This window comes from Pogona vitticeps, chromosome 1, assembly GCF_051106095.1.
Source record: "Pogona vitticeps strain Pit_001003342236 chromosome 1, PviZW2.1, whole genome shotgun sequence".
NCBI lineage: Eukaryota > Metazoa > Chordata > Lepidosauria > Squamata > Agamidae > Pogona > Pogona vitticeps.
In genome coordinates this window covers 221980524-222004131 of record NC_135783.1, presented here as the reverse complement: position 1 = coordinate 222004131, position 23608 = coordinate 221980524, and the positions used below count along the sequence as shown (strand labels likewise).

General features: G+C 39.5%; 1 protein-coding gene across 5 annotated transcripts in view; it reads right to left on the bottom strand.

The window, feature by feature from the left end:
• LRP1B (LDL receptor related protein 1B) overlaps positions 1 to 23608 on the bottom strand; it is a 1166776-nt gene that overhangs the window by 495533 nt on the left and 647635 nt on the right. For all 5 annotated transcript variants that reach the window (XM_072983887.2, XM_078376975.1, XM_078376977.1 and 2 more), the window contains exons 4-6: positions 18120 to 18239; positions 16766 to 16894; positions 679 to 936 (exon numbers count right to left, since the gene is read on the bottom strand). In XM_072983887.2, coding sequence (XP_072839988.2) covers positions 679 to 936; positions 16766 to 16894; positions 18120 to 18239 — 507 coding nt within the window. The remainder of the gene's footprint in view (positions 1 to 678; positions 937 to 16765; positions 16895 to 18119; positions 18240 to 23608) is intronic.

Below are 23608 nucleotides of genomic sequence, written 5' to 3'. Positions count from 1 at the left end.
CTTGGATTTTTTTATTTTTTGATGGGCCCTAGTAAACATGTTTGAAGAGCTGAAATGTTTCTTCACAATAAATTCAGATTATATTTGCAGTCTTATAAGAAAATGAATTTTTATGTTAGCTACCAAATCTCACTGCAAGAGACATATGTAGAGGCACCGGACACTTTCAGAGAGAGAGGTAAGAGCTTCACTTCGACACAAAGTGGTAGAGTGGCAATAGCCACAGTTGTCATTATAAAGCAGTGTCTCTCAATCCTGGGTCCACAGATGTTCTTGGACTAAAACTCCCAGAAGCCTTCACCACTAGCTATGCTGGGCAGGATTTCTGGGAGCCTTTTGTCTCTAAAAATGTTACAAAACCAGAGGAGACAAATAAGAAATTATGTGCCTACATTTCTGTGTTCAGAACATACAATTAGAGCAAAAGAATTGTGAGAAAAGAGGACTTTTCAACTGTAAACATTTATGGTAGCTCAAATAGATAAGCTCAGTGGTTTGGGTATCTGGTTGCAGAGCCAGAGATTGGAAGTTCAATTCCTCACTGTTCCTCCTTGACAGGGGCTGGACCTGATGATCCATAGGTTTCCTCTAGCTCTGAAGTTCTAAGATGATGAAATCTTGTTTAAAAATGCTCAATAGGCAGGGTCTCTAAATAAGGTACTTTCTCAGACTACTTACTGTGAAGGTAAGGAATTGTGTTGATTATCCATTCATCTGTCAACATCCCAGTTTGTGATGTCTCAACGCATTTCAACTGATTTGACGAGCCTCTTGATTCAATCCAACAAATTGTGTTCTTCTTGTAAATAAAATCCAGCGTTTGAATTCCATTCCCTCTCGTGAATCCAAGAGTAGATACTCTAGTCCCATTTAGATATAGTATCTCAATAGTATCAGAATTCACAATCAGAAGAACTGGTGGTGAATCATTTGGTTCTGAAAGCAAATAAATAAAAGGCAAATAAATACAGGTGGGAGGAGGGAAAATGTTAATTGAGCAATAAACAACACCAGATCAAAATATGCATGTCCACGCATTCATTTCCCCCAAAGTTACACATGAAGTAAGTTAAGGTAAATTATTTCCTCCTATTCTTATTCTTGGAGTGTATTCAGATTCTCCAGAAATCCATGGCTTCTTTATTGATTCAATACATAGATTAGGCATTTGGTTATCCTTGGTCTGTCTTGAGATTAATATCCCATTACTGTAGCAGTATTCGTATGCAAGAAGACTAAACCCAGCGTTAGTCCTGTCTATAGCAGATACACTGTGCCAGTATCCTGCTCGTGGTGGTATAACATAAAATGACACCAGTGTACCGTAAATGTGTTGGGTGTTGCTCCTGGTAACAATGAATCCTCAGCACAACTAATTTCAGAATGCACCAGCAGAATTGCTTCAGGGATAGCACTTATGCCTCAACACTCATGCAGCTACAGGAGATGCTACCTTAAGTTGTGCATGTATTGTTGTACGATAGGATTGTGATATGTGAATGAGAATTGTTACATCAATTCCTACAGTGTTGTACAGTAGAAAGAAATGAAAGGAGGTTGTTAGACTCAACTAACTTATGTCAATTAAGTCAATTAAATTTAAACAGTAAAATATATTGTGGCTTCACTGTAACTCAAAGATTCCAATCTGCCCTATTTAACTTGGTCAGATACAGGATGAAGGAAAGGTAGCTGTAGAGAGGGGGGGTAGAAAGAGGAACTTAACACCATCCTAGTTCTTCAGATCACAACAAGATAAGAAGGCTGAGCTACATTCTTGAAGAATATCTGTATCTGACACCATGGCACTAGACTCTAGAGCTTTCCTACTCATTACCAGCACAGCTGGTCTGGACAGAAAGTGCAATGGAATTAGTGAGTGAAAAACTCAGGTCACCCTACCCTGTATGAACTCCTTGAATCCTCAGTATTCCAGATTCTGCAAGGTGTGAAAATCTGGCTTGGATCTACTTGTCTAATTTTGCTCAAATTAGGCTGGACAACAAGGACATGTAAGATCCTTGAGAAATAGGCTGTAGTTGCATATGGAACATACCGTATGTTCTAGCTGGATGCAATCATCTCCCTTCCTAGAGAGTAAAGCTAAAAGTGAAAACAGCAGCAGAGGCCAGGGCCCAGCATGTGCTTTCTGGATTGCTTCAGTGCTCAAAAGCCTGTCTCAAAAAGTTTTTAATGTGTTGGGGGGGGGCAGTCACAGGAGGAAGGGAAGGACACTGACTGTAGCACAGTGATGGCAAACCTTTTTGAGTACCTGAACTGCAACACAAAACCAACTTGTTTAAAAACAACTGCCCCTGCACTGCAAGGGTTAAATGCTTCTCTTCCCCCCCCCCCCCAGATAAATACTTACCAGTCCTCCAATCCCCCATTGGGCTAGACAAATAATGGCCACCACTGCAACCCTCTGCTGGACCACTGCACCAGTAGAGGGGAGTGCCGAAATCCAGGATTGGAGGACGGGTAAGTATTTCTCGATGGCGACTTATGGCTTGCATGCCCATAGAGAGGGCTCTGCATATCGGCTGTGGCATGTGTACCATAGGTTCATCACTGCTGCTCTAGCAGAAGCAATGTTGGATTCTGGCCAAGCTTAGCATTAACGTTTTTAAAAAATGAATAAAATATGTAGCCTGCATAATTAAACTATAAACTGTCCAGAGAGTACTTTAAGCACTTTGGGGCAATATAAAAGCAGCACACTTTAAAACCAAATGTAATTCAAGAATTATCATTGTATGTTTCTCATACAGTGATAAAGAGATGTGGCAATGTGTCCAATAATTTCATATGGTATATTATAAGCTGGTGAGAGAACACTATCATTTATTGGTGTGCATTTTTCTCAATGAAGTTTTGAATACACTTAGACTTTGCACAGGTAAAGTAGTATATTCATTGACATTATTATTTAAAATTACAAATTACAAAAATCATTTAATTAATTCTATTAATTCTTGACAAAACTAGCATCTTTGCATATCACAAAAAAGAAGAAAGAAATGCTCATCACTGAGGATCTGCCTATTTAACAAGGATGAAACAACAGACATATTTTGAAAAGGGAATGCTTATAAAAGAAAAAAAATACAGAGACATTATTCATTAGGCAGATGTGTATGTAAGATACTATGAGTAATACACATGCCCAATAGAAAAAAAAGTGAAATGTGCATTGATTACAATACAAGAAAAACAAATATTCTCTCATACATTGGTGTTTTATTTTTCTTTCTTTTCCTTCTTTCTTTACTTTTCTTTCTTTTTTGAATGACAGGAAGAAAATGGAGGTGGGAATTTTAAAAATCTGGCAAAACTGAGACTGGGGGATCTTTACAACCATCTTTTACTTTTTGAGTCTATGTTCTGTACAGGCCATCCCTGAACTAGAATTTGGCCCACAGGAATATCTGCATGTACCGTGTACTAACACATAAATCTGGAATCAAATAGCAACTGAGATCACAATTAGTGTCTGTGCTAGGTACATGTTGACATTTAATCTATATGCTTTAATCCACATATTGTTCCTGGAGAGGTCTGGAAAATTGTCATTCTATTTAGAACCAACTTTTGAAACAACAAGATTGATTATGTTTCAAACAGGCAGTAAGAATTCTCTCAGAGACCTGCCTGTCTCCAGAAAACACCTGTGCTAGTCTTCCATTCTGATTTTTTCAACGATCTTCTTGACATCCATTTGTGATGACAAGTGATTAATTTAGAGCCAATAGAAGAAAATGATATATAGTTGCAAGAGTTAAAGATATACGGAGATATATGGAGATAAGATTAAACTTCTTTTTAAGCAGATCTTTGTATACAGATATTTAGAGTATTGAAAGTATATTCAGTACTCTAAATATCTCTTCTGATAGGTTTCTTGCATTTTTCCTCTTTTCATTTTGAAGTGGAAGATTTTTTCCACGACAATACAATACAAGTCTCTCCTCTCTAGGTATCCATGAACAATCCATTCCAGGATCAACTGTGGATACCTGAAACTGTGTATACAAGGGAACCCACTCAATGAAGAGAGCAAGAGGAGGAGGAAGAGCAAGGTAAGTGTGTGTGTGCACTGTGAGCTGGGTTGCAGCAGCAGGGAGGTGCTGTACATCAGGAAAATTGTAAGACAGCATTAATTAAATTTTGCTGTTCACCATATTGAAAAATGTTATGAACTGATACAAAATTAAAAAGCTGTGGAGCCTGCTATAATGGCTCAAATAGAAAGAAATGTAGTGATGCAACTCAAAAAAAATGTGAATGCCAGGAAATGCACTGATTTATATGAACAAGAGAGAAATGAAAAGAATAACTGAGGTTCTTTTTGCACATGTGATTGGGCCCTAAGCCTGGAGTCCATTGCAATGGCTGAGGGACAAGATGTGAGAGAGATTTTTATGTGCCTAAAGCTGGAACTGAGCCTTTTTGCACAATATATACAGATATATGTACAAAACGATTACAAGTCATGTAGAGAATGTTGTATTCCTGGCACAGGATTGGCTGAAAAGTGCATCAGGTTCTGAAGGATGTGTTAGTTCCTTGTGCAGAAAAACAGGGGGAAAGTGTGGGTGATGGGGCCGCTGGTACAAACATATTTCTAATAAAATAATTAGCTCCACCCTTCCCTCCTAAAACTGGCTGAGACAGTTTGAACTCTGCCAGGCTCCAAGGACCGCGGACCTTAATTAACATAACTCCCAGCAAGATAATGGGAGGACCATGATCGCTGCTTTGATTTGCATCTCAGCAAGAACCAGTTCTGGCAGTCACAGCAGTATTAACTCAAGTTTACATAGATTCCTCAAACCCACCCCCCCCGGACACTCGGTGCCTGGACAGGTAGGGTGGACCAATTCCTCTGTGCTAATGAGCTTCCTGAATTGTTCATTAACTACCATGACCAGGCGAAATAAATAGCCAGTGATAATCCTATTATCAGAAGATGTCCCCTCATGATATCACCCAACTTATAGAATAGCGCAACACATCAACACCCCAATTCTTTTGTCTAGAATCCATTCCCCTTTTGCAAAACTGGATCTATTGCCAGAAAAACTGAATTCCAGGTCTCTTGTACGTACATCCTATAGAATCTCTTGGTAACTATTTCCTGGTCACGTATGCTGTACCCCAACCCCTGGTTCTGGAATACAGAAGATATAAAAAGCTCTGCCACCATTCTTCAGCGTGGACATTTTGCCTCTTGCTTGGAGGGGGACCATCCGTCAGGCTGTCACTCTTTGTCTGATATATATGAAATAAACGGAAGCCTTTTGAAATCTCTTTCAAGTCAAGCCTTATTGGCAATTAATTTTGGCTTGAAAAATCCAGGGGCTAGCCCAGACTCAACATGGGGGAAGGGAGAAGAGGATGAGCTCAGGGTCCCCTTTTCACAGGAAGCTGGGAAATCTTGCTAGTGCAAGGGAAGTTTAGTCTGAGTGTCATGGCGGCACTTTGGAGATTTCTAAGAATGAGAAATACTTCAAGGACTTGCCACATTGATTCAAAGACTAGGAACCTGTTGCCAGGAACTGAACTCTGGTTTTCAGCCCAGGAAAGTTGTTTCATGAAACAGCTTATTTTTCAAAGCTGGGAAGTTGTTGCATGAAACTGAGATGCGCCTTGTACCTTGGAAAGCTATGGGATAGAACTGAATTACGCTCAAGTTCTCATTTCCTGTGATGATCAAACATGATGGAGGGGGAGGTCCCTCATTCTGTTCTCCTGAGTAAGCATATAAGGAAGACTTGCAAGGTTTTTTTTGTGCTTGATTCCACCCCTAAAAGTGTCTTGATACAGTGAGGTACCCTGCTGAAAACACTGTCAACTGCTGCAAGATTTTCCATTCCTGGATGTGAGATCAAGACTTCTTTTGCCTTACTACCATCACAATTGAGAGAGAGAGAGAGAGAACTTACAGAAAAGCAATTCAAGAAGAAAAGAAAGCACCTATGTGCAATGATGCAAAAACCTGAAGAGCGCGCGCAGACGACTCTACAAGAGAATTTGCAGCAGCTCTGCCCACCAAGTTCTCAAGAAGCTTCCTTCCCCCTCCCCCCTTTACTCAGTCACAAATATATACATGCAAACACAGAGGAGCCTGGGCAAAGGAGGGGGAGTTATGTGTGAGCCGGAAGCAGCATTTGCAGTGCAATTTTACTCTGCAGCCTGTTAAATAGGAGGATTATAGCCAGAAAGCTGAGTCGTTTAAAACAGGGGTCCCCAACCCCCAGTCCGTGGCCTGGTGCAGCTCCATAGCTATGGTAGGACCGGGCCGTGGAGACAGATCTCCCGCCCCACCGCCTGTGCTCCATCCACCCCACCTGTATGCATGGCCTGCCACTCAAATGCACGGGTGCCCTGCCCACCCCCACTCCTTTGCACATGCGTGTTCTACTGTTGTGCGCATGCGCATGAGCTCATCCCGCCCATCCATGAGTGTGCTCCACACCTCCACGCATGCGTGTGAGCATGCCCCCACCCCTCTGCAAGCCTGCCCCACCCTCCACACATGCACATGAGCGCATTCTGCCCCTTTGCGCATGTGTGCAAGTGCACCCCACCCCTTTGCACATGTGTACCCCACCCCTACGTGAGTGCAAGGGTGCCCTCCCATGAACAGACCCCACCCCCAACTGGTCTGTGACACAGAAAAGGTGGAGGACCACTGGCATAAAAGATAAGTTAAGGATTTTTTTTTAAACTAAAAGAACAGAAACTCAAAATGCAACTCAGAAAAAAGGCTCCAAGTTGCAAGTCGAGTCTGTGTCATTAAAGCGTGCGCGTGCACGCGCGTGCACACACACACACACACACACACACACACACACACACACACACACACACACACACACACTAGTTGAGTTGGAGTGACTGGTGTGACCTAAGTCTGAGTCAACAGCGAGTTGCACAACTCAAGTCCTTATCACTGTGTAGCGCTACAATATTTCTGTCACCAGGAGAAATAATGATGTAAGAGGAGGAAGTACAGTACATATTTCTCTCAATATGCAGTCTAAGCCCTTGTGGTATAGAGCCCGATGGCTTGAAATAGGGATGGGGGAATCCTGGTCTGTTGGGGCAAAGATAACTTAATGCAGCCTTCCCCACCTTCATACCACTCAAATAGAGACCGAAAAGAAACTCATACCATCTCTGTTTAGAAAACACACATATCCAACTGATGGCCTCCAGACTAACACAAATATACATTTTTAACACCACACATATTTGGATTCAATTAAAAAAAACCTCCTGTTTAAGAATATGGGGTGTTGTACCTTTGTACTCACAATTCAAAAAGATTGCTGCACAATATTGTGCCTATGTTGCCAGCAGGAGAAAAGGATGCCAAGCTTTACATAACTAAAGGCAGACTGAATGTTGACAACACCAGTGTCACAAGTAAAGATGGTCCACACAGGACACCCTCTTCTGTCCACTACCATTCACAAAGTGGCATAGTGGCGTGGAAAATCCCAGAAGCTGACTCCTTTTTCCCCGTCAGTTAACCACTTTTCACCCAAACACAAAGCAATTGTCAGAATTGCATTTCAACAAATGTGAATGGTAGTGAGCACAAGAGCGTATCATGTAGACCAGGGGTTCCCAACCGCCAGTCCGTAGCCTAGTGCCAGTCTGTGGGCTTCCTTGAACTGGGCCGTGGACATGGATCTCTGCCCCCCCCCCACATGCACGATGGGCGTGTCACACTTGCGGGTGGCCATGTCATGTTTGTGGAGGGGCGCATCACACTCACGGGGTGGGCATGTCACGCTTGCGGGTGGCCATGTCGCACTCGCAGGTACGCACACGAGTGCGACACACCCCTCCGCAAGCGTGACAAACCCACCTTGCAAGCATGACACGCCCCTCCGCAAGCACAAAATGTCCACCTGTGAGTGTAACATACCCATCTGTGAGTGTGGGGGTGCTCCTGTCCCCCACGTACGGAGCCCGCACCCCTCAGCCAGTCCATGGTCCAAAAAACTTTGGGGACTGCTGCTGTAGACCACCTTGCTTAATATTCACACATTAGTGTAGAATCAGCATAGTTTTGAAGCATATACTAAATGTATCCTTACAAGCCGGGCATAGCAGAAGAAAAACTAAGCAGTGCATTTCCTGAGAACCAAAGTACTGGTAACTTCAAAACTCCTTTTAACTCATTAAGTGTCCTGTTCCAGATCCTTCTGTAAGATCCAGCAAGCAGGCTTCCAGTTCAATAAGAGCTTTTTAACTCCCCCTTCCCTTCATAGCTGAAATGATCTTCTAATTAGTGCAGTAACAAAGAAGAAGTTGACTTGACCCTGGAAGCCCTTCTCATGAAAGATAAGCTGCAGGCATTCTTCCATCTTTGTTATTGGGCAGACAATGGCCTCTATTTTCTCAGCCAGCTTCTCCCAGGTACTCAGAAGTCTGGATTCTATGTCCCCACTCTTTCACAACAATAAATTATAGATTAAAAGGCAAACTGCAATAGTAATCAAAATCCATTGAGTACAGTCGTGCCTCGCTTTACAATTGCCCCGTATAACGACGAATCCGCTTAATGATGCCTTTTTTGCAATTGCAAAGCAATGCTTCCTATGGGCAAAATCCCCTGTGCGATGATTGGTTCCCTGCTTCGGATTTTTCGCATTACGACGATCAGCGGACAGCTGATCGTCGGGTTCCAAAATGGCCACCGGCTGAAGAAAATGGCCTCTGTATGGAGGATCTTCCTCGCTAGAGAGGCACAGAAAATGGCTGCCATATGGAGGATCTTTATTGGACGGTGAGTTTTTAGCCCATTGGAACGCATTAACTGGGTTTTAATGCGTTTCAATGGGTTTTTTATTTTCACTTTACGATGTTTTCGCTCTACAGCGATTTCGCTGGAACGAATTAACATCGTTAAGCAAGGCACCACTGTATATAAAACCATGTAAAAACACTAAAACAATTTTAAAAAGCAACGGGAGTCAGTTAGGCTTATCAAAAGCCTGACTGAAGAGGTAGGTTTTCAACAGTGGAAGAATAAAAGGAGGGGGCTAACCTAGCCTCCTGAGGGAGGGCATCACATAACCTATGAGCAGTCACAGAGAAGGCCCTTTTTCATATTCCCATCAAAAATGTCTGCAATAGCAACGAGGCCAAGAAAATGGCCTCTTCTGCAAGCCAGGAAGAGTCATGTGGAGAGATTCTGTCCTTCAGGTGACCTGGGGCAACCGTATGGGATTTATAGGCGATAACCAGACTTTGAATTAGGCCTGGTAGCCAGTGCAATTGTTGCAGCAGGGACCCGATATCCTTCCTATAACTGGCCCAAGTCAGCAGTGCGGCAGCTGAGATATGAACTGACTGCCATTTGTGAACCACCTCCAAAGGCAAATGTCTCCACAGGGATAAATAAAAGTCTCACAACATAGCGTAGGACCAGGACCAAATGGGAATATTAGTGGAATACTGATAAATGTGAGAACAAAAGCTTTAGATCCTTATTTTTTGTCTAGTTTAGTTTAGTTGACAATTCCCAGTGATCCTGGCCATTAGACATAGCTGAACTGATGGAAACTGAAGTCCAGAACACCTAGAGGACACCTGTTTGAGGACACATTAACCTATCAACATGTTTAAATAATCTCTGCATATATTCTCCACAGCATCTGCATACCTTGGACAGAAATGATCAGAAAAAAAGTGCACAACTCTCATTTATTTGCAGGTGGTGGATTGTACAGTGGAATGTCCAGGTGCCCTTAATAAGGAAAGTCATTAAGAGCACTGTTTTTGCTATCTGCCTTGCACTATTATCCCTTCCCAATTCCTTTCTTAAAATAGCTGGCAGAATTCCACTTATATCTCAAATGACCACTTTCTTTTCTGCAGTAATTCCATTTTACTTTAGTATCTATGACATAAAAAGCTAAATCTCATCTTTCAACAAGCGGTCTGATGCAAAAGACCTGAAGCCAAAAAGAAACCAAAATAAACAAATAGAACGTGTTTTGCACTGTTTTTAAGGTGTTAAATCAGATCTACTTTTCTGGATTTGCAAACTGTAAGAAGAGAAAGCTTCTTCTGACAAGGGGACTACATCTAGGCTAAATGAGCTTTAAAATGTCCGAATAATGATGCCACAATTGATATTTTAATGAGATATTAAATGGCACACCTCTAACCCATGTACAAAAAGCTCCTAATTATATTTCTCTTGTTCAAAGCCTAGCTCCTTTTCTCCTTGACAGTTGGACCTGAATTTTTCCCCTATCTGCTTTCCACTTGAACCTCAGATCAATCAATAATGTCACAAAAACACGCAAGAAACTCAAACTGTAGTCTATTCTGCCACCATTATTTGCAATCCTACAGTCACAGAAAATGTTTAAAGGTATCAGAGGAGAGGTTTTTACAAGGAAAGAATGAAAAACATTCAAATTTTTATAATTAACTTTGCATCACTGTGTTGGATTAAGAACCATTTGTAACTGGTGTCTTGGTAGGAAGGGAAAAGTGTAGTTGCAATTAACACAGAGGGCATCTGAAAAGGGAAGTGCTAAGCATCTGAAAGAAAAGCAAGAAGAAAAATGGGATGTCTGGAAGGGAAAAGTGCAGTGAAGTTTTGAAATCCTAAAACTTTAATTTAGTGGGCCTTTCACAAGAGTATTGTACTTGTAGACTCAGTTTAATTGGAGTCTCTCTCTCTCTCTCTCTCTCTCTCTCTCTCTTTTGAAAGAGTAGGAAAACATGCATGTCAAAGGCTGAGCAGAGTAGACACTTTTTTGATCAAAGTAAGGCTCTCTTTCTTTCATTATGCTCTGTTTTTTCCTATAGATCTTCAGTGAGTCACATAACCTTGCATAAGCTTTTGTAAGACAGACAAATTTTTCACAAGCTTAAAAAAAAGTTGCTTTTTTTAATATTATTTTTTCCTACAATGGATTCTAAGATCATATTCCTGAAATCCTGGTGAAGAAGTATGATTGTGAATTGTCAGCAAAACTCCCTACCCCCACCCCCAAATAACAGAAGATTCTGTCCTTATCTTAGTAATGCAAAGATAAATCTCACTGGACAAAAGGATGATATTCAAGCGGCAATAATGCAGCCCCACTGTCAAGCAAACATTTTACTCTTTCCCCCACAACAGTTCTGATAAGTATTTCAAGGAAACTGAACACAAAAAGATTGTAAAGAGGCTGATCACAGCCTTATGATAATTCTTTCTGGATTTGATTCCTTAATTCTGTTTTGGAATCTTACAATGAATTGGGAAAAGCTACCTAAATGGAAATCTCAATTTATTTGATGGAGTAAGGTAAACTTTCTTTATATAGCACATCCAGCTGTATTACTAGTTATTTCCATTAGTTTATTTAACAATGGAGTCATTAAAATGTCCTTACTTTTGCTGGGATCCCAGTGATCACAATATTCTGCATCTTATTATGTGGAGACATTTCAAAGTTGATGTCTCAGCTGTTTTACTGAATATTTTATTTATATATCTTTGTGGGCAGGGATGAGAAACCTTTCAGGAAAAAAAATGGCACACAACCAACTTAAGCATCATAGAGTTATTGGTATTTTGAAATAAAATAAGTTGCAGCTCAAACTAAACAGCACCACATATATAATGACTCCAGCAAAATGGCAATTCAGTTACAGGCCAAAGGAAATAGGCAAGCCTTTATGGATGCCTACAATGATGGGATCGGATGGAAATCCATTAGAATAGGATTCCACAGCTGGACAGTCACTGCTAAGAAGCCACTGTCCTTTGTACATGCAAGCCTAATTGCCCTTTAGAGGGCCACTAAAGTAGAGTCTTTGTTACTGATCATGTGGAATGAACATGTTTATACAGCTGAAGATAGTGCTTCAATTAAACTGGAATAAAATAATTTACAGATTTAAAGCTCAAGATAAGCCCAAAAATGTACTTCCAACCAATCCAACAGATACAATATACAGTAGATGTTACACGATAACCAATTACCTACCAGTATTTGATAGCTGTCACATCTGAAGTTTCTGAACCCTCTTTGAAAGCAGCCCATGTAGATTCTTTACAATAATTCATTCCAGATGCTACTACAGTTGTTTTCTACAATCTGGTGCCTTCCAGTTGTTTTAGAGAACTCCCGCCAGCCCCCAATAGCATAGCTTATTGAGGTGGTGCAAGTTATACCACAAAACATCAAGACAACCATGTTGGGAAGGCTGTAATACAACATACACAATGGAAGGTATATGCCCCTTCCATATAGAATTACACTTGGTCTTCTAACTTAATGGGATAAATCTGATAAACAGAGCATGTCATCATCTTGACTTCATACCGCTACAGCTGGTTTCCAGAGAATCTTCAACTGTTTATTTGGTTTCTCAGTTGTACCACCCCATCTAAACTCTATCCACTGTAATTAGTTTCTCTGCCCACAGTATCTGTGCTTCATCTGCAGTAAGTTTCAGAAGGCTCATTCCTATCGCTTCTCAAATTCTTGTCAGATGCTGGTTCCACAGTCTTCCTAGGATGAATAGCTGACACCATCCATTACTAGCTTCAAATAACTTAATCCAGTACTTTCATGTAGATATTCAAAAGTATAAAAGAATAAAATAGAAACTTGGGGTATCTCACTGCCGATGGCAATGAAGTAGGGTAGCAATCTTCCAAACCATCTTCCTAGAAAAAATATCCAGAAAGGACTGAAACACACATATTATACCTCTAAAGCCAAATCTGCATAGGCATGATTGATGCCATTGAAAGCGTTCAAGAGGTCAAGGAAAACCCACAGGTTTACAATTCCTGTCATCTACAGTTTCAGATACCCGCCAAGCTGATTAAATCTGCTTCAGACCCAAAACTAGTTCTGAAACAATATTAGAATGGATCTGAATAACTGACCCTCAATTACATGCCCCAGCACCCTGACCAAGACCAGAAACACTGGGCAGTAATTATCCCAAATGATGGGTCTAAATTTGCTCATCACTGTCTTCTTCAAGGCAACAAGGACCTTCCAACTTAATAAAGTAGCTCTGCTCTGCTCTGGCTGTCCAGATTTGCAGGAGGCACAGTTAGAGAGTGCTGCCTTAAAACATTCCCTCCTATTCTGCCCTGAGGCAGTTGAGTATTTTGGTCACTCGACTGCCTCAGGGCTAGATTAGTAAGCCTCTAAACAGAAGGAAGGGAGGGAGAAAGGAAGGAAGGAAAGAAGGAGCCAAATAGGAACGGAAGATAAAAGATGGCACCAGGTGTAGGGAGCAGGTGTGGGGAGGAGAGGATTCCAATGGAAGCCAGAACTTACTTCTGGTAATTGAGTACAATGATCAGATCATATGTCAAGGGAAATACTGTACATAACAGTATTTCCTTTTTTCACAATGTAAACCTCCAGACTAGAAAATATTTCACATCTATGTGACCTGCACAAACAAAGCCATGCCATGTTGCAGCTGACCAACAAACACAAACTATTTTGCCCAACTGATGATGATAACAAGCGCCTGCTAAAATAACCAGGTAGTCTTTTCCTCTTAAGAATATATTCTTTCTAAATATGAAATCATCCATTTTTCTAGTGAGCCCACACGTCTGAATTCAATTCTCTCTCTCCCCCCCCCAGAATTTGCCCAACATTCTGACACTCTCCCATTAATAATATTGTGTTAGAGCAAAGCAAGTGAGTTTGTGCTTATCTGTACATCATTGTGAACTGTGAATATTTTACATTACTGCAACAACAGTGATGCCTACTAAATCCTACTAAAATGACATTCTTGGGAAATGACAGGTGAAAAACATTAATATGGATTTTTGCTGCATAACTCTTTTTTATGTCATCTTATTGTGCTTCAAATCTATTGCTATGCTTTGTGGATCAATACGAAATCTAAACAAGTCTTACATCTTGGACTTATCAATACCTTTAATCTTTCTATGCTGCACACATTTGCCTGATATTAGGAGCACACATTTCCCCAATGCTACATTCATTATACTTTTCTACAGTGTAAGTTTCTGTAAGAGTATGAAACCCTCTCTAATTGGTTCTCTCTTCTCGATCTGTTCTAATTTGGGCATGAGAAATAAGTTTGAAAAACAAACAAAAAACTTTTATTTATTTTGTCCTGCAATTACAGGCTCTTGCCACCATATTAAAACTGCTGCTTTGCTTTTTATTTTTCATACTTATAACAGGTCCAATTCCCAACCATGTTTTTATAACAGGTTTTATAATGAATATAATGCACACCCCTGTATTTGGTCTTTATTCATGCTGATAGTGATCAGATTACAGAGTGGTAGGTTTCCTAAATAACCTGTGCATTGACTAGGGAAATATTTTCTTGAATTTGGTTTCATTAAATCAAACCTGCTAATTCCCTTAAATGTTTAGTTTGTTATTAGTAATGAAAATATACATTCATTATCTAAAAAGGTATATTAGTAATATTGTGAAATCAGTCCTTATAGGATTGTTCCAGGCGCAAGGCAGAGGCTTAGGTCTTTATATCCCAAAGGGGAAAAAAATCCCCTTCTGATAATTTCATTTAAGATGTCTTAAATTATTACGAACATTCATCTGCATGCGAGGGGAAATATCACAAGAGATTTAGGAGAAGAATAAAACTGGCAGCTTTACAAACCTTGACTGAGGGGAACTGTCCACTTGCATTAGTTAAACCTTTTCCAAATGGTGTTTGACTAATACATAACCTTTCCTCAAATACTTTGGTAAATGTTCTAATCAGCTATCTGTTTCTGTGTTGGTTTTCTGTAAGGATCTGCATTCAGATTCAGAAATATTTCAAATTCTCCAAATAATGCTTTATTCGGATAGTTCAAAAAATAAAATAAAAATCCAAATCCCAATTTGATAATTTGAACATATGTTTTAATAATTCCTAATATTTGGAGTACAATTTACTCCCATATGTTGGAAAATAAAGGGTTAGGTTTCTGCTTACTGGAGGAAGTCATGAAAGGGCCCCTATTTCTCAGGCACCCTGGAGTGATTCCTTAAGAAATGAAATCCTGGCATGAATGGTAGTGGGGCAGAGAATTCAAAATTGTCTGATTGGGGGTGCCATGGGTTTCCCAAGGGAGTTGATTCGGGGGGGTTGCTATTTCAGAGGCGTGTGGCCCTGAAATCACCCCTGCCTTCCAGCTGCACTTGCCCCACAGTTGCCAGAATCATTAGTGATGCGAAGTTAGCAATCCCTGTTAAGAACATCCTGCCAAAAACTGGAGCTTCCAACATGAAAATGCTTCTAGATTATTGACAACAGTGTACAAAAGATGGTCACATGGCTGAGTGCATGCATTGCAAGAACGTGCTAATGTGTGGTCAGCACTTGAGGCCACCTCTCCAATATTAGCATGCTCAGCCACTTGAAGACTCAAAACAGCATTGCTGCTGGCAAATTAAGTGGGTACTGCGGTGATATTCAGCATTGCCCCCCTTTTATCACATAAAGCAGCAGCAAGTGAAGAACGTCTGGTTAGTACTGAGGGGTCTGAATAGGAATTCCGAATCCAGATTTTGGTGCTAGTGCGCATCCCTAGTTTTCTGTTTGCAAGGAGAGTGAGATCTATGCCACAGTGAATGTTCTCTTCAAGTTTTTCAGTATTCAAGTATGTTGTTAAATGGAAAAAAGCATTTCCTTTTTTTCATAATGCATCATGTAGTTGCAAGTAATCAGTTCTCTTTTCCAATAACTAAGGCACACCCAGCTTATATTAAAATTTTAATTTTAATGAGGATCTCTTCAATACCACTTATCACTTCATTACCAAAAGGGTAACTGGGATTGCTGTGATCCCAATTAAGGTATTCTGAATTATTTTGAAAGGATGTGAAATATGGTGCTAGAGGAAAGCTTTAGGGATACTGTGGAACAGCAGAGAGGCAAATAAGAAGGTGCTAGTGGATCCAGTCACCTCTGAAACCTCTCTAGAAGGAAAAAAAAGACTAAACATCATACTTTAGGCACATCATGAGAAGACAAGACTCCCAGGAAAAGAGAACAATAATAAGGACAGTTGAAAGCAGCAGGAAAAGGAGGATGCTAAATATGAAATAGATAGACTCAATAAAAGCAGGCACATTCTCAACTTAGTTATGCCTGATAAGGGCAATTAATGGCAGAATCTTTTGGAGATTGTTTAATTTACACAGTTGCTGTAGGTCAGAGGCAAATGTAATGGCACATAACAACAATTAGGGATACTTCTTTTTCCCAGTTTAATTGTAAGGTTTTGGTTACCTTTACACCTCTGAGAGTGCGACCTCACTAAATGGTATGTAGAAGAGGAATATCACATGGTTCAAAAGCTGGCTCCAGCTTGCCTTGTCCTGGTACCTAATTCTTGATGGTTCTCTTTGTTAAGGCAACAAAAAGGCGGCTAGGAAGAGAGCGCATTTATACAGTATATATATAAATGCGCTCTCTTCCTATATATATAAAGACAGAGAGACTGAGAGCAGGGGGAGGAGCACTGTTCTGGTTATTTTTTGAGAAGCAGGAAAGTAAAAAGTTCTTTGTTTAAAATAGATGCAACTACAATATTGACATTTTTTTTCTTGAACATTTGAAGTATAATACTGTACTAATTATTATCCAGAGGTAATTTTCAAAGCTCTTCATATGCAGCAAATAGACAAATATTTCTCTTCTGAAGAGAAAGAAAAATCCAAAGAACATAATTAATTACTGGTGAAAGTTGCAAAAAGTTTCTTCTTACCTCTTTTAACTTTGCATGATTTTTTGTTTGGCTGAAGAAGATAACCCTCCACACAGCTGCAGATATATGATCCATTGGTGTTTCCACAAGTTTGGCTACAAATCCCATACAGATTACATTCATTTAAATCTAGAAGGAACAGTAATCTTTTTTCATCATTGAAATACAAAAGTAACAGAGATATTTGTATACAGAGCTAAGCTTCTTTCGTCTAAACTTCATTTGCTAAAAAAAAACAATTTCAAGTCTCAAGCCACATACATGTAGCTGAAATCGGTAATGTTATGTACAAAACTTGGCTCAACCAGTAGAGAAAAATCTAAATGAACAAGACGTGCAGGGTTTCATTTTATTGTAATGGATTCCTCATATATGGTTCACAGGAATCATGAATTCAAAGAGGTATCTGTTCTTAGTGTGTTCTTCCTCAAAAACAAAAATATAAGGGCATCTTTTTATCTAAGTAATTCTGGATGAAATGTGGTGGATTGTAAATGTCTTCTTTAAAGAAAAAGTAATTCCTCCACATATACAATTTCTTGTATGCCTTGTTTAATATATGAAGAAACACTAGAGAATATGCTGATATAATTATCAGAGTGAATCATTGGTTAAGTTACTTGGAGCTAAGGATTCTGTTTTTTTTTCCCACCCAGCAGTCTTGGGCCCACGACCCTTGAAAATCTTTGTTTCTTCATCACACTTGGGTGGAAAATTGTGCGACCTGTTTCTCTTTATGTCACACTATGCTCTGGAACATGGTGATCCAGAATGGAGTTGCTGGTGTAATGTGTTCATATTCTACTTAAAACTTATCACGTAGAATAACCTTTTAGTTTCTTCCAGCAATGTGCCTGCTGTCTAACGTGTCTCTAGCATTTTATGCCTCACTATTCCTATGATTTGTCAAATTCCACATTTCTATTCAACAATGTTCAGTCATATAATTTTAAACAATAGCTTTTCACTACCTGACAAAGAATCTGGCTAATCTGCTACAAAGTGACAGCAGTGGTTCCACAAAAAGAAAGAATTGTTAATTCCTTTGCTCCAGCATGAATAAGCTTTTCAGAATCTTTTACCCAGCTGGTGTAGAGAACAGCCCCACATTCAGATCTCTCCTAACACGTCTGAGCCAAAGTAATTTTCCTTTTGATCAATAACTTGTTCAACATCTTGCCCAATATTTAATTCTATCTGTTCTATAAAAATATTATTTTTTCAGCAACACAATGACTTTTCATATCAGAGTCTATAGATCTGGAACAGCTACAAGATCTTCTGAAACCAAGTTTAGACTCTCCCTGTATATTTTAGCTGAAGTGCTTTGATGGGACAATGTAGCTTAGTTTACCTTGGCAGATTCTCCCATCTATGCCAACTTCATATCCTTCTTTGCAGTAGCATCCAATTCCATCCCTGGATATAGCACATTTGTACTGGCACTCCATTTGCTGGCACTTTGGTAGCAATTCTGCAAGGAAAGTTATTAAAGGAGATGAATTTAGTATAATTACTAGAGAAAATTATTATGATTTGTTGCTGGTAGACCAATGGAATAAACCAAGAAGGGATCTCTGACTGAAGTTCATTAACATTCACAGATCATACAGTGATGACTTTCTGAAACATTATTCCAGAACTTAATAGTGTTACTTTCCACTATTTACAAAAGAGAAATCTGAAACCTATCCAATTTATCTGAAAAAAAAAAACAAGAGGGAATTCTTGCTTTCTCCATGTACATCTTTGGAATTTTCGTGTAGAACAATGAATTCTCAGAGTGTGTCTAGGGTCTCTTAATGAACTGGTAAGCATTTACATTGTGTTTCTTTTAATCCCACCTGCATTTTCTTCCTATGCTCGTCTCACATGAGGTTAGGAGATGTTGCTATTCCTTCTTACATGATAATCAGTGGCTGAAAATCCTGTAGCTTAGGAGTATGTCCATTGAATCAGCTGCGATTTGGAATAAACTCCATTGATTCAAATGGGTTTACTCTTGTTCTGACTTAATACATTAATACTGTGCACTTTTCTAAATACATGCACTTTAATCCGTTTTTTCCCATCTGCTAAAAAAGGTATGTGTGAGAAAGATGCAAATGTTTAGTTTGTGATACATGACTTGGTTATAAAAAGTAGGGTAGCAGGTAGCTATATTAGTCTATTGAAGAATAACCTACATAAGAAACAGTACTGTAGCACCTATGAGACTAACTAGTTTTCATAAACTTTTATATTTCCGCCAGAAACAGGACCACTCTATTATCTGAAGAAGCATGTTTAGACACACACCTAAACAAGTTGGGTTCTTATGGGTGACAACATGAAAAATAGCAGTAAAAATATAAAACAACATGGTCCCAGATCACTTAGACTTATAAAGACCAAAACAATCACTTTGAATTCAGCCTGGAAACAAACAGGTAGTCAAGGTCAACCATACAGAAGAGGTATCATGTGATCTAAGCATCTTACTTCAGCTAATTTTTCAAATGCAATAGTTATGGTCTCTGAAGAGCATTACAGGGCAGCCCATGGATAGAACAGTATAGCAAACAAACCTGGGCATAACCAGGTCATACCAGAAAACATAATGTCATACGTCAAATAAGGTTTCATGTGGAAATTAATATAATTTGTTGATTCAGTTACCAAGGCAATATTCCAGATTCAATGAAACCAGTCATGTAGAGAGAGTGCTTCTATTGCCTTTTTTAGAGCAACAAGTAGACCTGAGACTAGTTCAGTATCATTCATTAACCACTAAACCAGCAGTGTTACCTTAAGATCCTATGGAATATTACTACCTACCCTATTATTAGCTTGCATATGTTTGCTGATGTTTTTAAATGTAGCTGGATTATCCCATGTCTTAGAGTGGGATTAAACCCACAGAATAAAAATAAAAAATATTTAGTTGCAGCATTTATTTTGACTGCTAGTCCTACCCCACCCTCCACCCAAGGAACATAACCAAGCGGAAGTTCTACCAGCTAGAGTATCTAATCAGTCACAAATAGTAAATCCTCCTCTTCCGCTTCAACCTGGAGAACAGTAGCACAGTTTAATGAGGACTATATTCTTGGCAACATAGCACGATGGCAGCTAATTTATGTTAGCTGAATAACAGTTTCTCTCACAGTACTTTCACTCTGATCCTACTACTCGCTCACTCTGGCATGTTCTGTATATCTGCTTTATTCTTCCTGGTTTTCTTCTCTACCTGGCCTCTCTTCAGCTGCTCAAATACTATCTCTCAACAACTGCCTTTCATTTTTTCCATCAGATGATGGACCGACCTCCCCTTGGTTTTTGTCTCTCTCACTGATCTAACGAATGTTACAGCCTCACTACGCACACACTCCTTGTCCTAGTTGTCCACCATGTCAGCAGCTTTCTCACTCTAGGGAGAAGGAAATCCCATTTCTAAATTACACAAGGAAAGTAAACATCAAATCAGAGGGCTGTTTTAAAATGAGGGTGTGAGTGACCCAGTAAAGCAACCAAAATCTGCCGCCTCCTGGCAAGAAAACTACTGTTTACTAATGCTCTAGCAGTGCTGGAGATCTGTTGGAACCATTATTTCTGTAGAATATGAGTTTTTTGTCTTCCTGGAGATAAAGTTTAAAAACCGGATCACCATCCCTCTTCCTCAAAAGCCTGTTCATCATCAGCTTCACCATAATAAGTCTATTTACTATAAGTTTTGCCTGTCAAATTGCTGTGCTTTGTCCTATGAGAGGTGGCTGAAGGGTCCACAAAGGTGCTGATTTACACCCGGAGTACAAAAAGACAAAGTGCCGATACATAGTGAACAGTGTTTCTTCTGTATTTAGGAAAATGACACTGCCATTCTTTTAACACTCAGCACTGCAATTTGTTTGCATATCAGTCACAAACTAAAGTAAGCTTGCAAATGTTTTTGTATACTTAATTAGAAATACAAGGCACCTCTCAATCAAGTAAATGGAAAAATGTCCTTTAGTTTTAATAGGTCTTAACCGCATTTCATATTTCTCTTCTCTTTGTCACTACTGATGTAGCCCATCACTATGTTACTCACTATGAGAGACAGTGATCTAATTTTATTTCTGTTATATTAATTCTATCTTTTCAAGTGTTCTGTTAATTAGCACCATGTTTATATCTAGCCGTAACATGTAACAAACCAACACAACTGATCATACGTACAGCAGTACATCCTTATTAAGCGTGAGAGAGTACTTTGTCCTCATTCTCCTTCAGCACATGGGCACAAAGACATTATGAGGAAAGAGTGGTCCATGCATATACCTCTTATACCCCCATCAATCTGATCTTCCTTCATTCAGTAAAGACAAGTTAGTATTAAGCTTCGTTCGTGGGAGACTGAACAGAGCACAAAACACAAATTGCTATGCATATGATAGATGAACAGTAGGCATTAGTTCCTTCTCTGTAGCATAACAGTAGCTGAAATTGTATTGCATGACTGTGAGGTGTAACTTGAGATTATGCCCATGGTAGATGCAATCCAGGCAAAGAAGTAGTGCTAACCACAAAGCACTTCCAATGATGCACTAAGCCAACTGGTCAAAATGAGAACTGTGCAACTAATTGTGCCAATGATTTGTTGCCAGAGCAGAAAGCCCAGCATATTTATGCCAGTGTAATGTTACTTTATGTGTTGACAAACAGGACCCCAACCAGCCAAAGAAACCTAAACATCCATGTACAAACCTGAATCTCCATGCTGAAGGCTGGTGGAACACAGAAAAAACAATATGATAGAAAATGTATATGCAGAAATAATTATTTGTAGGTAAAGCTAATTTCTAATTTCTCTTCCAGATAATAGAGGTGGAATGTCAATTTGTTGTTGTTGTTGTTGTTTTCAACAAAGGAAATTTTAATGTGTTCTGACTTATTATTATTTTACTTCTTGTTGAAAGAAAATTAAAAAATAGGTAGGAAGCCTGCTGTTTAAGGAATTTGATTCTTTCATAATCTCTTTATTTTTTTATACCCTTCAAGGCTATCTGATTCCTGCAGATGGATTGCAAAATAAGCTTAGAATGGCAAGGAAAGGGAAAAATTCAGCTTGACCACATGCTTAAAGAAATCAGACATTTCTTAGGGAAAGATACCTGGTTATTATAGTTTCATGTCGGGGTCCTTTCACAGCTTTATTTGAAACCTAACTTTAGGCCAGTATGGAAGAAAAGAGTTCTTGGCTTTGTTTGATAATGTTATTTTAGACTTCCCACTACTAATCCTACAGTAGGTTCAGAGGTTATTGATATTTTTATGAAAGCCAAGTAGGATTGCTAAATGTGACAAGGATTCACTATTACCAAACTGTTAGCTAATGTTAATTCTTTTAAGAGACAAAAGGATGTGTTTCTCACAATCTTTATTTGTCTTTCCTTCCAACAATCACAAATCCCTCCAGAATTAACATGCTGCCTATTAATGATCCTCTGCAGTAACCCACATGTGGTTTATTTTGAATATATTTTCTACTAAATTCTTTCAGAGCACATCCCTCAGTACAAAAGAAACTCATTGTATTGGAGGGCAAAGAGGAGGCGATACCTTTATTAGATCACAAAAAAAAATGGAGTAGGAAGTTTACAGGCTGTACTTTTTCTACTGTGCATTTCTCTATCTTCACTGCTTTAGGTCTACTGGACAAGCAAAAGAAATATGACATAATTATCTCCATCACTGGCCATTTGAATATACCACAATGACAGCCATAATCAGTGACAAAGTTTTCATGTTTTCTTTTCATGTCACAGCAGGCCTCAAGAGTCTTGTTCCTTTTACTGTATGTTTGGTTCCATTAAACATTCTGTCTAATGCTTAGAGAATATTTATCTTCCATCAACTCCTTTTAGCATAGGGACTAGCAATAGTATTACCAGAAGAAGCTGAAGGTTGAATGTGAATAATCTAGGAACAATGATTTTCTCCAGTCTCATCCAGCACTCTCTAATCTTGGATCTAATCTCAAATCTGGACCATAAAGTGAGAGCTGGACCATAAAGAAGGCTGACCGCCAAAGAATTGATGCTTTTGAATTGTGGTGCTGGAGGAGACTCTTGAGAGTCCCCTGCACTGCAAGGAAACCTATCTATTCTGAAGCAAATCAACCCTGAGTGCTCACTGGAAGGACAGATCCTGAAGCTGAGGCTCCAGTACTTTGGCCATCTCATGAGAAGAGAAGAATCCTTGGAAAAGACCCTGATGTTAGGAAAGTGTGAAGGCAAGAGGAGAAGGGGATGACAGAGGACGAGATGGTTGGACAGTGTCATCAAAATGACCAACATGAATTTGACCCAACTCCAGGAGGCAATGGAAGACAGGAGGGCCTGGCGTATCCTGGTCCATTGGGTGATGAAGAGGCAGACATGACTTAAACAACAACCTCAAATTTTAGATGAAGGGTCACTGAATAAAACTGTTTGCAAGGCAAGTGTGTCATGTTTCATTGAGGATACTGCCACACAATGCAGAATGAAGATATGGAAATTCCTACCACAAAACATGTGGTGGTGGCTTTGAAGGAAAATGAACTCAATCCACTGATACAGGTCCATCATTGTTATGAGTCATGACAGCAACCATGGAATATCCAGGGGGGTTAAAAGCAGCTGCTGGGGAGAAGGGCAAAAAGCAGTTGCCTTCATGCTGGTAAACTAATTAAAACCTTCTGGTCAAGTCAGATAGAAAAAAGAGGCAACACTAAATAAATCTTGAGTGTAATTGTCATGAGCCATCTAGTTATTATGGCAGCCATATGAATCTTGACTTCCAAAAGGTCCTGTCATTAAAAGGCCTACTCAAGTCTCATAA